Here is a 14,667-nt window from a genome sequence, read left to right as displayed (position 1 = left end):
AGTGAAGTAAGTCAGAAAGAGAAAAACAAATACCGTATGCTAACACATATATATGGAATCTAAAAAAAAAAATGGTTCTGAAGAACCTAGGGGCAGGACAGGAATAAAGATGCAGAGGTAGAGAATGGACTTGAGGACATGGGGAGGGGGAAGGGTAAGCTGGGACGAAGTGAGAGTGGCATGGACATATATACACTACCAAATGTAAAATAGATAGCTAGCGGGAAGCAGCCGCATAGCACAGGGAGATCAGCTCGGTGCTTTGTGATGACCTAGAGGGGTGGGATAGGGAGAGTGGGAGGGAGATGCAAGAGGGAGGGGATATGGGGATATATGTGTACGTACAGCTGATTCACTTTGTTATACAGCAGCAACTAACACGACATTGTATAGCAATTATACTCCAATAAAGATGTTAAAAAATAAAAATAAAATTTTTTTAAAAGTTACCAATGTTGAGCATCTTTTCATGTGCCTTTTTTTTCAACAGTGTAAAATTTACCTCTTGAAATTGGCTTCTTGAAAGTCTTCCCTGTTTGAATTCTTTTGCGATTACCAACCCCAGGACATTTCTTGAGGGCAGGTGTCATTTACAGCCCCCCCAGGCCTTGTGACTATTAAGTGCCCATCAGCACTGGTTTTTAACTTGTTTTTCTGGGAAATGGCCACAAGGCGGCAGGATTTCTTCATGCCAGCTCTGCTGCCTTGGGCACCCAGAGCCTTAGGGAAACTCTTGTTTCTGGGTTGTAAATTAGAGTGGAATGTGCCAGAACGAACACCCAAGGGCTTTTGTCTCACTGCCCCTTCCCCCCCAGACAATACCCAACCCCTGCAAAACCTGTGCTGTCGTCCGGAGGCGGGGCGACTCTACAGACGGAGCTGGAGGTGGGAGCCCCACCACTAGGAGACGTGGAGACCAGGTGACTTTTCAAAGCTCTTCCAGCCCAGAGAGTCCATCGTCCTTTGGGTGCAGTGGGCTTGGTGTAGCTGTAGGAGGGCCCGCCTGGATCTGGAGATTGTGGTCCCGTGCAGAGGGGACCAGGCCCTAGAGGGCCAAGGGGGGCTCATTTGACGGCACATCCTCCCCAGCTCCCTCAGCCCCAGGACAGTCCATCCTTGGGAACCAAGCCTGCTCAGGCTCTACGGATGTGACACCTGCCCAGGTCTTAATATTCACAAGGCCTGCAGGGCTGTAAATAAATAACACCTGTCCTCAAGAAATGTCCTGGGATAAGTAATCAAAAAAGAATTCAAATCAGTGCAGTATTTCAAGAAGCCAATTTCAAGAGGTAACTTTTATTCACACTGTTTAAAAAAAAAAAAACATGACAAGATGCTCAACATCCCTAATTATTAGAGAAACGCAAATCAAAACTGCAACAAGGTCTCACCTTGCACCGGTCACAATGGCCATTACCCAAAAGTCTACAAACTATAGTAGCTGGAGAGGGTGCAGAGAAAAGGGAACCCTCCTAAGCTGCTGGTGGGAATGGAAACTGGTAACAGACACTATGGAGAACATTATGGAGGTTTCTTTAAAAATTAAGAATAGAACTACCATATGATCTGGCAATCCCACTCCCGGGCATATCCGGAGAAAACCATAATTTGAAAAGACACATGCACCCCAGTGTTCACTGCAGCACTACTTACAATAACCAAGACATGGAAGCCTCCTAAATGTCCATGAACAGAGGAATGGATAAAGAAGATGTGGTCCATATATACAGTGGAATATTACTCAGCCATAATAAAGAATGAAATAATGCCATTTGCAGCAACATGGATGGACCTAGAGATGATCACACTCAGTGAAGTGAGTCAGACAGAGAAAGACAAACATGATTATCACTCATATTTGGAATCTAATTTTTAAAAAATGATGCAAATGAACTTACACAACAGAAACAGACTTAGACTTCAAAAACAAAGTTATGGTTACTCAAGGGGAAACATGGGGTGGGGAGGAATAAATCAGGAACTTGGGATTAACATACACACACTACTACATGTAAGACAGATAAACAACAAGTACCTAGTGTATAATACTGGGACCTCTACTGAATATTCTGTGATAATCTATATGAGAAAAGAATATATGTGTATGTATAACTGAATCACTTTGCTTTACACCTGAAACTAACAATGTTGTAAATCAACTAGACCCCAATAAAATCTTTTAAAAAAATAAGCACTGAAGGATAAACCAGAAATTAATTAATTAATGAATTGTAAGTCTCGCCTACCCTCCATCATGAGGCCTGATGATCTTGCTACATCGTTATCTGCTGCTTTTTCTGTTTTCACACTGGGCGTTCTATAGCTTTGAAATAGTGCCAGTAGATTTTTAAGGAAGGAACATAAAAAGAAGTAAAAATCAAATATTTTAGTTTTTGAGCGTTTCATCCACCAGTTGCTGAGGTAAATCAAACCCCGTGATTCATCTTGATTCCTGTCCTGCTTCCTCATTCCCCACATCCCGGCCGGCAGACCTCTCAGCTCCACCTTCTCCGTCTCTCCAGAACCCCGCCCGTCTCGTGTCCTTTCCCGCTGCGCCCGGGTCCCAGCCTCCATCATCCTGTGATGCCCTGTCCGGTGTCCACGCCTCCGCATGCACGCCCCCGCCCAGTGGATTCTCAGCCGAGCAGCCGGAGGGAGTGGTCCTTATAGAGCCCAGATGTGCTCCTGCCTGCGAGGCCCTGCCATCGGCCCCCTGAACTCGCCTCCTAAGACGCTGCCCTCACTCCTGCTGCTCCTGCCAGAGGAGCTTCTTACCTCCTCAAGGACCCGCGCTCTGCCCCTGCCTGGAGCCCTTCTCCCCCGTGGCTTCAGGCTCCGCCCCTTCCCAGCCTCAGGTCTCAGCTCCCCTGCCACCCAGCAGCTTCCCCTCATCCCTCCCACCTGCCGCCCATCTCCCTATGACACGCTGTTTTCCTTGTTCATTTACTGTCTTTCCCCCCACCCCAAACAGCATGTGAGCTTCATGAGGGCAGAGGCTTTGTCTATTTTGTTCGCTCTAGTGCCGGGGTCGGGGCCTGGCACTTGGGAGGCTTCAGTCAATACTCACCGACTGGATCCACTGACGCTCATGCTTCCCTGGCCTCCTTCTGGCTCTGGGCTCCGGAGCCTTCATCCCTGTCCCCTCCAACACGGAGGGTAAAGAAACCATTTGCTGCTGGTCCCGTCACGCCTGCCCCCTTGGCCTGGGCCCTCTGCAGCCGTCTGCCCCGGCCCGGCTGAGCCTCCCCCCTCCCCGCCGCCTCCTCTCCTCTCCCTGCGCCGCGGTCCCTCCCCAGTCCGGCCGCCTGCATCGCAGCCACGCGGTGCTGGTTAGGCAGCTTTCTTGCCTTAGATGAAGCCTCTTCTGAGACAGTGGTTTTCAGACACTTTGAGCTGCATCTCTCTTTATAAAGTGGATTTCTCAAGTGGAAACCCAGTTGATAAAGAAAGATCAAGGTTGGCAGGTGCTCCAGTTGAAGAGGAAAGGAACTGGAGGCCGTCCATACCCACGAGGGCCCTCAGAGCACCTCTGCACCACCCTCGGCTTGCTGAGCCGTGTAAAGACCACTGTTCTCAGCTAACGTCTGGGTCCTGTCCTTACAGCCCCTGCACGACTTTCTCCAGGTTGCCTGACTTGCAGCGCCTGTGTCTTACCCTTGGCGGGCGGAAGACAGAACCTGTGCCCTGGTGGGGAGAGAGTGGGGAGGGCGGCCTGCTCCAGTCCCTGGTCCTGGGGTTTTTCAGGAATCTCCAGAAGTCGCTCCTGCCCGGGTCAGGGTTGGACTGTAGGGCCTCCTGAAGCTGCCGGTGGTGCTCTCAGCTTCCTGCTTTTCTCAGTCACCAACAGCTGCTCCTGGAGGCGGGATAAGAGACTTTTGAATTATGTATTAATTAGACAACAAGGACCTACTGTAGAGCCCAGGGAACCATACTCAATATTTTGTAGTAACCTATAAGGGAAAAGAATCTGACAAAGAGTAGATATATGTATGTATAACTGAATCACTTCTCTGTACACCAGAAGCTAACACAACATTATAAATCAACTATACCTCAATTAAAAACATTTTTTAATTAGAAATTAAACTTAAATAAAAAATAAAAATTTTTTAAAAGCCAAAAAAATTATTGTATTAATTATCTTTACCCCATTACTGCTAAAAAAATTTAACAAATACTTAGAGATACATGTGGAAATAACAGGTGCTGCAAGATACCTATGGACAGTCTTCTGAGCATATAATTTGGCCTTTGTGGATACCATTTTCAGTGTTGAGAGTAGAAAGTTATGGCCCAATATACAAAAATGTTTTTTACATTTTATGTTCTTTTATTTGGCTATAGCTTGTGGCAATCATGTTTGTTTTCAACCTAACAGGTTGAAAGTCATTGAAAACGAATTGATGCAGGCTTCCAGGAAGAAATTTTCTCTGGAAAAGTTTTATAAGGAGCCCAGCGTTTCAAGTCTACAAATGGTGGATTGTTGTAAGAGACTTCTAGAACAATCACTGCCTTATCTACAAGGGATGCACCTCTGCATTTCACATTTTTACTCTGTTATGCAGGATGGAGACCTTTGTATTCCTTGGAATTGGAAGAATGGAGAAGCCATTAAATAACACAGAAATCTGTATTATTTTTTAAAGAGATAAGAAACTGCTAAACTTATTTAAATCCACAATTTGATGTAACAGTATTACTGACGTGTTACAAGAAAAAAAGTTTCTAACTGCTGCTTTAAAAGTAGACTTTTAAAAAATTAATTTCTATTAGGAAACTTGTTTAAAAAAGGTTTTATCTCCCAATCTTGTAGTGTTTCTTATCTGATTGGCAGGACTGGCTGAAAAGATGTTAGAAAGAAAGGATTCTACAGGGTGAAAGATATATATATATATATATATATATATATATACACACACACACACACACACATATATATATATATTTTTTTTTTTATGAGTGAATGTTGGTAAGTATAAACAGGTCTCATTCAGTATAGCTCTAGAGTTGCGGAACTCACTTCCACCTGTAACAATTCAACGTGCGACTTTATAGTTACATCCCATGTATCGATACACACACCTGTATTTCGCAGCCAATTATGGACAGTTTGAGTCCAAAACAGATGACTGATGGGTAGTAAAAATTCGTTAATCAAATTTTGCCTGAAGAGAGAGTAGATGGGAAAAAGCAATTGAATGAACAAATGCTATTGACATTATCATAAGCTGATACAGTTTGTTAAAGCATTTCCAGTAACAGAGAATTTAAAGTTTTCCTATGCATTAAGATATTCTAACTGTTGGTAGCCTGTAACCAAGAGACAGTGAATTTTTTTTGAAACACTGAATGAGGTGATTCATTTGTTTCAAGGACAAACACTATCCAGAAAAATCCTTGTTTCTCAAAGAGTTCCATCAAGTAGGGCCAAGTTTAAAATGATTCTGACCATTCAGGATCTGCCACCCCTCTCAACCCCGGTCTTCCAATGATTAGAACACTGGTTAGAGCCCCTCTGAGTCACCCCCTGTCCATAGTTGTGTGGACTTTCCTGGACCCACCACCCAGCCCAGCCCCAAGCCCTATAGACAGACACAGGGCTTCTCTCTCTGGATATTTCCCTTAGGATAATATTTTTAACCAGATCCAAAATCCTCTTCAGCTTGTTTCTCAGGAGGACAAGGTGAATCCAGGTTTGTAACAACATTTTTGAGGCTCTTACTGCTGAAGAAATAAGAAAGGAATTTTTTCCATAGTGCATTAGAAAGGAAAAGAGATGTTAAAAATGATTCTCGAAGCATATTTTAAATTTATCTAAAACACTGATTATTTGAACGTTTTAAATTCAAATGTGTGTTTGAATAAGTATTGATTTGTAATTATTATAGTTTGTGCATATCACCCCTTTTAAGCTGTGCCTAACAACTGTACTTAATTTTTTTTCTCATGTAAAAATGTTGTTGCCTATAGAAGTTTTCCAGAGCCAAATGATGGGAGTAAAAAATTCTTTAGAGGTTACATAGGAAAATTTATTTGAGGGAATTCCCTGGCGGTCCAGTGGTTAGGACTCCACACTTTAACCGCCAAAGGCGAGGGTTCGATCCCTGGTTGGGGAACTAAGATCCCAAAAGCCATGCAGTGTGGCCAAAAAAATAATAATAATAATTTACGGAAAAATATGTTTGGATTATGCCATTTCTAAAATCAACTAATATAGAATCCTTAGTAATATGTTTTGAATTGGACTTTGTCTCAGAACTAATTGTTTTATAATAAGTAATACGTTAACCAGATAATTGTTTTCTCATTATTCATTTGTTAATAGTTTACAACTATTTCAACATAAAGGAATCTACAAAAAATTGGTGGCCTGTTTATGCCTGTTTGACTTCCTCTTCCAATCTAACATAAAAGTTCTGGAAAACTCTCTCCCACCACTGAAAACTAGGACAGGATGAGATGCCTCTAACCTCAAAGCCTTGGGTCAGAAATGATCTCCGGAGGGACCTGAGCTCTCCCAAGGAAGAACCAGGCCATGAGCTTGCCTGGGGGCCGTACCCTCTGCCCAGGCTGTCCAGTCAGGGAGGCGTATGTCCAGAGCCACGTCCGTCCACAGGACAGGTCTCCCCAGGCCCTGCTTCCTCCTTTCTCTCTTCAAAGCCTCTGCCTCCAGGCAGCCTCCCTGAGCTCATGAGAGGGGCTATGGGCCTTGAGGGGTGGACGGGCGGGCAAGGGGAACCAGGGCTGCCTCAGGAGCCAGCTCACCTTTGGAACCTCTAACCCACCCCTCCCTTGGCCTCAGTCTCCCCATCTGTGAAACATGCCCATTCCTGGAGCTCCTTCTCACCCTCAGTGAGTCTGTCCCAGGAAAAGAGAGTCCTCCCTTGGATGGTCCTTGGCCACCAGCCCAGGTGCCTCTTGCTGCTTAACAGCTGGACGAGGGAGAAGAGGAGGAGGTGGGGCGGCCGGTGACCAGACGGAGCAGACCTGGGTCAACGCCATGGGACCCTCTTCCCTCCACACCCCTCCTACTGCAGCCTGGTTCTACTGGTCACTCAAAACGCTTCCCTCGTGGGGACATGCCTTTTACAGAGAACTTTAGGGATTTTTTCCCATAAGCTGACAAATGCTGCATATAGGGAACATGAGGCCCCAAACAGTGCAGAAACTTGTGCAAGGCCCTTCTGCCTCCTGCAGGCTGAAGAGGGGGGATTAGAACCCGGGAAACCCCAGGGCTGGGAGGCATCTGCACAGACAGGAGCACCCCCAGCTCTGGGGGAGTCCACCCCCAGGTCAGCGCCAGGGCTTGACAGGATCACAAGGCAAGCAGTACAGCCCCATGGGGGCGGGGACCATAGCAGAGACAGCGACCTTGGGGCCAGGCATGTCAGTCCTGGCCATGATGGTGCACACGGGTCGGCGGGGGGCAGAGCTGACTGTGCCCGACTCTGGGTACTGTTGTGAGAACCGGGAGGGGTGGCACCCCTCCTGCTCCTCCCGAGTGACCTGGCAGTGCCAGTCAGCCTTGCCCCTCCAGCCAGACTGCTCGGGCAGCCCCCGTTGTCCCTGCTCAAGCCGGGCCAGGGCGTGCACTGGGCCCCCGCAAGTGCTCATAAGTGTCATTCTGTAAGCAACGTTTGCACACGACGGCGCCAGAGTCCATCACGGCAGTTCACGTGGGCGGAACTGGCTCAGCACAGGGCGTGGTGAGCCACGTGGGGAGGGGGCCATCGGATTTCACCCTCAGAATCTTTGGGGGCTTCCCTGGTGGCGCAGTGGTTAGGAATCCGCCTGCCAGTGCAGGGGACACGGGTTCGAGCCCTGGTCTGGGAAGATCCCACATGCCACGGAGCAACTAGGCCCGTGAGCCACAACTACTGAGCCTGCGCGTCTGGAGCCTGTGCTCCGCAACAAGAGAGGCCGCGACAGTGAGAGGCCCGCGCACCGCGATGAAGAGTGGCCCCCGCTTGCCGCAACTGGAGAAAGCCCTCGCACAGAAACGAAGACCCAACACACCCAAAAATAAATAAATAAATAAAATTTAAAAAAAAAAATTTTTTTTTTAGAAAAAGAATCTTTGGGAGGCAGTCAGTTTTTCTTTCTGTCACTACCCCAGGCACTGGCCTAGACCTGGTGTCAGTCGGTACCGAGGCAGAGGCTTCCGGGTGAGCAGGGTGAGCGGAGAGACCTCAGGAAGAGCCCTGGGACAGGGAGGCAAGCCCAGTACCATCCATGCAGACAGCGGCCCTGCTGACTCACTTCATCTGCACCCAAAAAAGGCAGGATTTTTAAAGTTTGGGGTAAATCTTTCCTAAGAGACTTCCTGATCTTTTCCTTTCTTCTCAGTCATTCAGTGAGAACTTGGGCAGCACCTCCTGTGTGCAGGCACTAGGAACATAGCAGGGCCTGAGCCTTTCAGGAGCTGGACGCTGGGCATCATTTAGCCTTCCCTGGTGTATCAGCGTCCTGTGGCTGACATAAATTACAACCTGGGCAGGGCTTCAAACAACAGAAAGTTATTCTCTCACGGTTCTGGAGGCCACAAGTCCGAAATCAAGGTGTCAGCAGGGCCACACTCTCTCTCCAGAGGTTCCTCCCTTCCTTTCCTTGCCTCTTTCAGCCTCAGGGGGCTGTCAGTGTTCCTTGGCTGGTGGCCACATCACTTCAATCTCTGCCTCTGTGGTCACAGTGCTTCCCCTTCCATGTCCTCTGTGTGTCTGTCTCAAAACACTCCTGTCTCATCTAAGAATGCATGTGGGTGGGTGGGGGAGCGTAGACCAAGATGCCGGAATAGAAGGACGCGGAGCTCACCTCCTCCCACAAATACATCAAAAATACACCTACATGTGAAACAGTTCTCACAGATTACCTACTGAATGCTGGGAGAAGAGCTCATAATCCAAAGCTGCAAGAAAGATCACCATATAACCAGGTAGGACAAAAGAAAGTAATCGGGACAGGACCTGCACCCCTGGGAGGGAGCTGTGGAAGAAGAAAGGTTCCCTCATCTTGGGAAGCCCCTTCACTGGCAAGGAAATCAGCCAGGACAGAAAGGGAGCTTCAGAGGCTCAGAGGAGAGGAGAGCAGTCAGCTTGTGGCAGGCAGGACAGAGACCAGCACAGACGGTCCTGGCCACCTCGCTGCATCCCCCAGCCCAAGTCATGCATCTACTGGTGCACGCGGGAGCTGGGTGCTGAAACTCAGGTTTCAGCAGACAGACCCGGGGAGAGGACTGGGGTTTGCTGCATGGAAACAGCCTGAAGACACTAGAATGTGGTCCAGGCTGCAACCGGGGTTGTGCGCAGGACAGAGCCTGGGTCCGCCACAGAAGCCCCACTGTTAACACACGGCAAAGGGAGGGGCATGTCCCTGCCACAGCAGCCTCATTCTCGGTGTGCTCACACTGGGCATGGCTCTGCTGCTATGAGCTCTGTGAGCACACAAGCCCAGCAGGTGGCCCACACGTGGAGGTGGGGCTGAAATCAGAGCCAGTTCCCAGGGGCTGTTTGACTATGTAAGTACAGCACCTGTGGAACATCTGTGTGGATTACTGGTGCTCCATGGCTGGGGTGGGCCCGGCATTAGCAGCAGCGGGCTTTGCAGGCGCACACACGGAGGCAGGGCCAGTGTCTATGCTGATTCCATAGCTCCCACGGTAGGTCCAGGTGTGTGACTACAGCAGGTCCGGTGCCAGACTTTGGCAGATCTGCACCTGTGGCTTTGTAAGCACAGTGCCTGAGAAATACCTGGGCCAATTGCCAGCGTTCCCATGACTGAGGCGGGGCTGAGGGCAGTGCCAACAACAGTGTACTTTGTGAGCGCACACAACGGGTGCTGGGCAATGCCGTAAAGCACACTTCCCATTGGACACCTATTGCAGAGGAATACTCAGCAGCTCCTCTCCCAGCGGGAGCACTCCAGTTTCACCTACCTCACACCACAGCTTAGAAAGAGATCTGGAGACTGCTACTCTGACAGCTGGGGAGCAGACCCTGTCACAGGGCAGTGACAACCACAGAGCAAACAAGAAGCCCCACTCAACATCCAGCGCAGGCTCTGGTCATCACAAAAACAATCACACCCCCTATCCAGGGGATAACGGCCAGCACACCCTGAGGAAAGACATGGCAGGCATCCATACTAAAGACAGCTCTCACACCAAACTATTAGACTCACACAGGCTACACAGGGATGCTCCCACATAAAAACAGCCCTTCAGGACCAGAGTAGATAACTGTTACTCCTCAATTCATAGAGTCAAAGAAATAAGTAAAATGAAGAAACTAAGAAACCACTCCCAATTAAAAGAACAAGAGAATTTCCCTGAAAGAACAAACAATGAAACAGACCTTTCCAGTCTACTAGACCCCGAGTTCAAAAAGGAGATAATAAAAATCCTGAAGGAATTAAGAAAAGCTATCAATAGAAATGCAGATCACTGTAACAAGGAACTAGAAACTATAAAGAGGATCCAATCAAAATTAGAAGACTCATTTGCCAAGATGAAAACCGAGCTAAAGGCAATGGATAGCAAACTAAATAATGCAGAAGAACAAATAAGTGACCTGGAAGATAAAATAATGGGAATCACCCAATCAGAAAAACAGACAGACAAATGGAAAAAGAAAAAATGAAAGCAGTATGTGAGACCTCTGGAATAATACAAAGAGAGCCAACATACACATAATAGGGATCCCAGAAGGAGAAGAAAGAGAAAAGGGGATTGAAAATCTATTTGAAGAAATTATGGCTGAAAACTTCCCAAATCTAAAGAAGGAAACACATATACAGATACAGGAAGCACAGAGAGTTCCAAAGAAGATGAACCCAAACAGACCTACATCAAGACATATTATAATCAAAATGGCAAATTTTAAACATAAAGGGAAGATTCTAAAGGCAGCAAGAGAAAAACAGAGTCAATTACAAGAGAACCCCCTCCCCGCCATAAGGCTATCAGAGGATTTTTCTGCAAAAACTTTGCAGGCCAGAAGGGAGTGGCAAGATATATTCAATGTCCTGAAAGGGAAACGAGGATACTCTACCCAACAAGATTATCATTTAGAATAGAAGGAGAGATAAAGAATTTCTCAGACAAGCAAAAACTAGAAGAATACAGCAATACTAAACCTATCCTAAAGAAATATTGAAAGGTCTTCTCTAAACAGAAAAGAAGCAAGAATCTATTGGAAAGATAAAATCAAAATAGGAAAGTAAATCACTTAAATAAGCCAGTACATAGATTAAAATAAATTTTTTTTGTGAAAGTGATTACAACTACAATGAACAGCAAAACATGAAGATGTAAAAGAGGACATCAAAAATCATAAAATGTGGGAGAGGAGAGTAAGAAAATGTAGGTTTTTTTCTAGACTGTTTTTGAGCTTATATGACTACCAGCCTAAAGAAAGTAGATACAATAATGGGTTAACATATTTGAAAACCAGGGTAAGCACAAATCAAAAACATACAATAGATTCACAAAAACCAAAAAGAAGAGAACTCAAACATAATACAAAGAAAACCATCAAACCACAAAAGGAAAACAAAAAGAAAAATAAAGGAACAAAGAAGAAATACAAAATCAATTGGAAAGCAAGATTTAAAATGGCAATAAATATATCTCTAATAATAATTACCTTAAATGTCAATGGACTAAATGCTCTGATCAAAAGACACAGAGTGACAGATTAAACAAGAGCCTACAATATGCTACCTATAAGAGACCCACATAGATTGAAAGTGAAGGGATGGAAAAAGTTATTTCATGCAAATGGAAATGACAAGAAAGCAGGGGTAGCAATACTCACATCAGACAAAACAGACTTTAAAACAAAGGCCATAAAAGAAGGACACTATATAAAAGAATCAATACAAGAAGAGGATATTATACTTATTAACATATATACACCCAATATAGGAGTACCTAAATACATAAAACAAATACTAATGGATTAAGGGAGCTATTGACAGGAATACAGCAATAGTAGGAGACTTTAACAATCCACTGACATCAAAGGAGAGATCTTCCAGACAGAAAAATCAGTAAAGCAACAGAGATCCTAAATGACACAATAGAACAGTTAGACTCAATTGTTATTTTCAGGACATTACATCCCCCCAAAAAACAGAATACACATACTCGTCAAGCACACATGGAACATTCCCTAGGATAGGCCACATACTAGGACACAAAACAAGCCTCAACAAATTTAAAAGGATAGAAATTATTTCAAGCATCTTCTCTGACCACAGTGACATGAAACTAGAAATCAACCACAGAAAGAGAAACAAGAAAAAAGTTATTACATGGAGACTAAACAACATGCTAGTAAAAACCAGTGGGTCAATGATGAAATCAAAGAGGAAATTAAAAATACTCGAGACAAATGACAATTAAAACACAACCATACAAAAATCTACGTGATACAGCAAAAGCAGTCCTAAGAGGGACATTCATAGCGATACAGGCCTTCCTCAAAAAAAAAAAAAGAAAAATCTCAAATAAACGAATTAACCTATCACCTAAAATAATCAGAAAAAGAAAAACATACAAAACTTAAAGTCAGCAAAAGGTAGGAAATAATAAAGATCAGAGAGGAAACAAATAGAGATTTTTTAAAAATAAGAAAAAAATCAATAAAACCAAGAGCCAGTTTTTGAAAGCATAAACAACGTCGAAAAACCTCTGACAAGGCTCACCAAGAAAAGAGAGAGGACCCAAATAAACAAAATATGAAATGAAAGAGGAGAAATAACAACCAATACCTCAGAAATACAAAAAACAATAAGAAAATACTATGAACAACTATATACCAACAAATTTGACAACCTAGAAGAAATGGACAAGTTTCTAGAAACATACAGCCTGCCAAAACTGAATCAAGAAGAAATAGGTAATCTGAACAGACTAATCACTAGAAGTGAAATAGAATCTGTAATTTTAAAAACTCCCTGCAAACAAAAGTCCAGGACCAGATGTCTTCACTGGGGAATTCTATGAAACATACAAAGAAGAAGAACTTATACCAATCCTTCTCAAACTCTTCCAAAAGACTGAAGGGGAGAGACACTCCCAAAGTCATTCTACGAAGCTACCATCACCCTGATACCAAAACCAGACAAAGACACTACCAAAAAAGAAATTACAGGCCAGTATCTTTGATGAACATACATGCAAAAATCCTCAACAAAGTATTAGCAAACCAAATCCAACAACACATAAAAAGGATCATATGCCATGATCAAGTTGGATTCACACCAGGGTCACAGGATAGTTCAACATACAAAAAGTCAATCAATGTGATACACCACATCAACAAAAGACAAAAACCACATGATCATCTAAAATGATGCAGAAAAAGCATTTGATAAAATGCAACATCCATTCATGATATAAACTCTTACAAAAGTGGACATAGAGGGAACATACTTCAGGATAATAAATGCTATTTATGACAAACCCAAAGCCAATATAGTACTCAACAGTGAAAAGCTGAATGCCTTCCTGCTAAAATGTGGAACAAGACAAGGATGCCCACTCTTACCACTTCTATTCAACATAGTATTGGAAGCCTTAGCCACAGCAGTAAGATGAGAAAAAGAAATAAAAGATATCCAAAGTGGAAAGGAAGAGGTAAAATTGACATTATATGCAAATGACTTGATACTGTATGTAGAAAACTCTATGGACTCCACACAAAAAACTATTTGAACTTATAAACGAATTCAGCAATGTAGCAGGATACAAGATTAACATACAGAAATCTGTTGAATTTCTTTACACTAATAAAATATCAGAAAGGAAAAGTAAAAAAACAATCCCTTTTAAAAGTGCATCTTAAAAAAAAAGAAAAAAACAAGCCTAAGAATAAACCTGAACAAGGAGGTGAAAGACTTATACACTGAGAAATATAAAACATTGATTTTAAAAAATTGAAGATGATTCAAAGAAATGGAAAGATATCCCATGATCTTGGACTGGAAGAATTAATATTGTTCATACTACCCAAAGCAATCTACAAATTTAAGGCAGTCCCTATCAAATTACGCATGACATTTCTCACAAAACTAGAACAAATAACCCTAAAATTGAAATGGAACCACAAAAGACCCAGAATTGCCAAAGCAAAACTGAGAAAAAAGAAGAAAGCTGAAGGCATTATAACCACCACCCCCCAGACTTCAGACAATACTACAAAGCTACAATAATCAAAACTGTACAGTATTGGCACAAACACACACATATGGGTCAAAGAAACAAAACAGAAAGACAAGAAATAATACCACACACCTACAGTCAATTAATCTTCAACAAAGGAGGCAAGAATATTCAACGGAAAAAAGACAGTCTCTTCAGCAAAAGGTGCTGCGAAAGCTGGATAGGGCCATGTAAATCAATGAAGTTAGAACACTCCCTTGCACCATACAAAAAAATAAACTCAAAATGACTTAGAGACTGAAATATAAGACATAACATCATAAAATTCCTAGAAAGGAATACAGGCAAAACAGTCTCTGGCATAAACCGTGCCAATATTTTTTTTAGGTAAGTCTCCCAAGGCAAACAAAATAAAAGCAAAAATAAACAAATGGGACCTAATCTAACTTAAAACCTTCTGTGCAGCACAGGAAAGCATAAACAAAATGAAAAGACAACTTGTGGAC

General features: G+C 43.9%; 1 protein-coding gene across 11 annotated transcripts in view; it reads left to right on the top strand.

Moving 5' to 3' along the window:
* Positions 1-6,356, top strand: part of TCAIM (T cell activation inhibitor, mitochondrial) — a 37,896-nt gene extending 31,540 nt beyond the window's left edge. For 9 of the 11 annotated variants that reach the window (XM_036868988.1, XM_036868987.1, XM_036868980.1 and 6 more), the window contains one exon: positions 4,379-6,356. In XM_036868988.1, the coding sequence (XP_036724883.1) occupies positions 4,379-4,619 (241 nt within the window). In that variant the 3' untranslated portion in view covers positions 4,620-6,356. Of the gene's footprint in view, positions 1-2,522; positions 3,986-4,378 lie in introns of those variants that run through there. The other 2 variants (XM_036868990.1, XM_036868981.1) reach the window with 2 other exon arrangements.
* Positions 6,357-14,667: the final 8,311 nt, after the last annotated feature.

Source organism: Balaenoptera musculus, chromosome 11, assembly GCF_009873245.2.
Source record: "Balaenoptera musculus isolate JJ_BM4_2016_0621 chromosome 11, mBalMus1.pri.v3, whole genome shotgun sequence".
Taxonomy (NCBI): Eukaryota; Metazoa; Chordata; class Mammalia; order Artiodactyla; family Balaenopteridae; genus Balaenoptera; species Balaenoptera musculus.
This window is presented reverse-complemented; position numbering and strand designations above follow the sequence as displayed.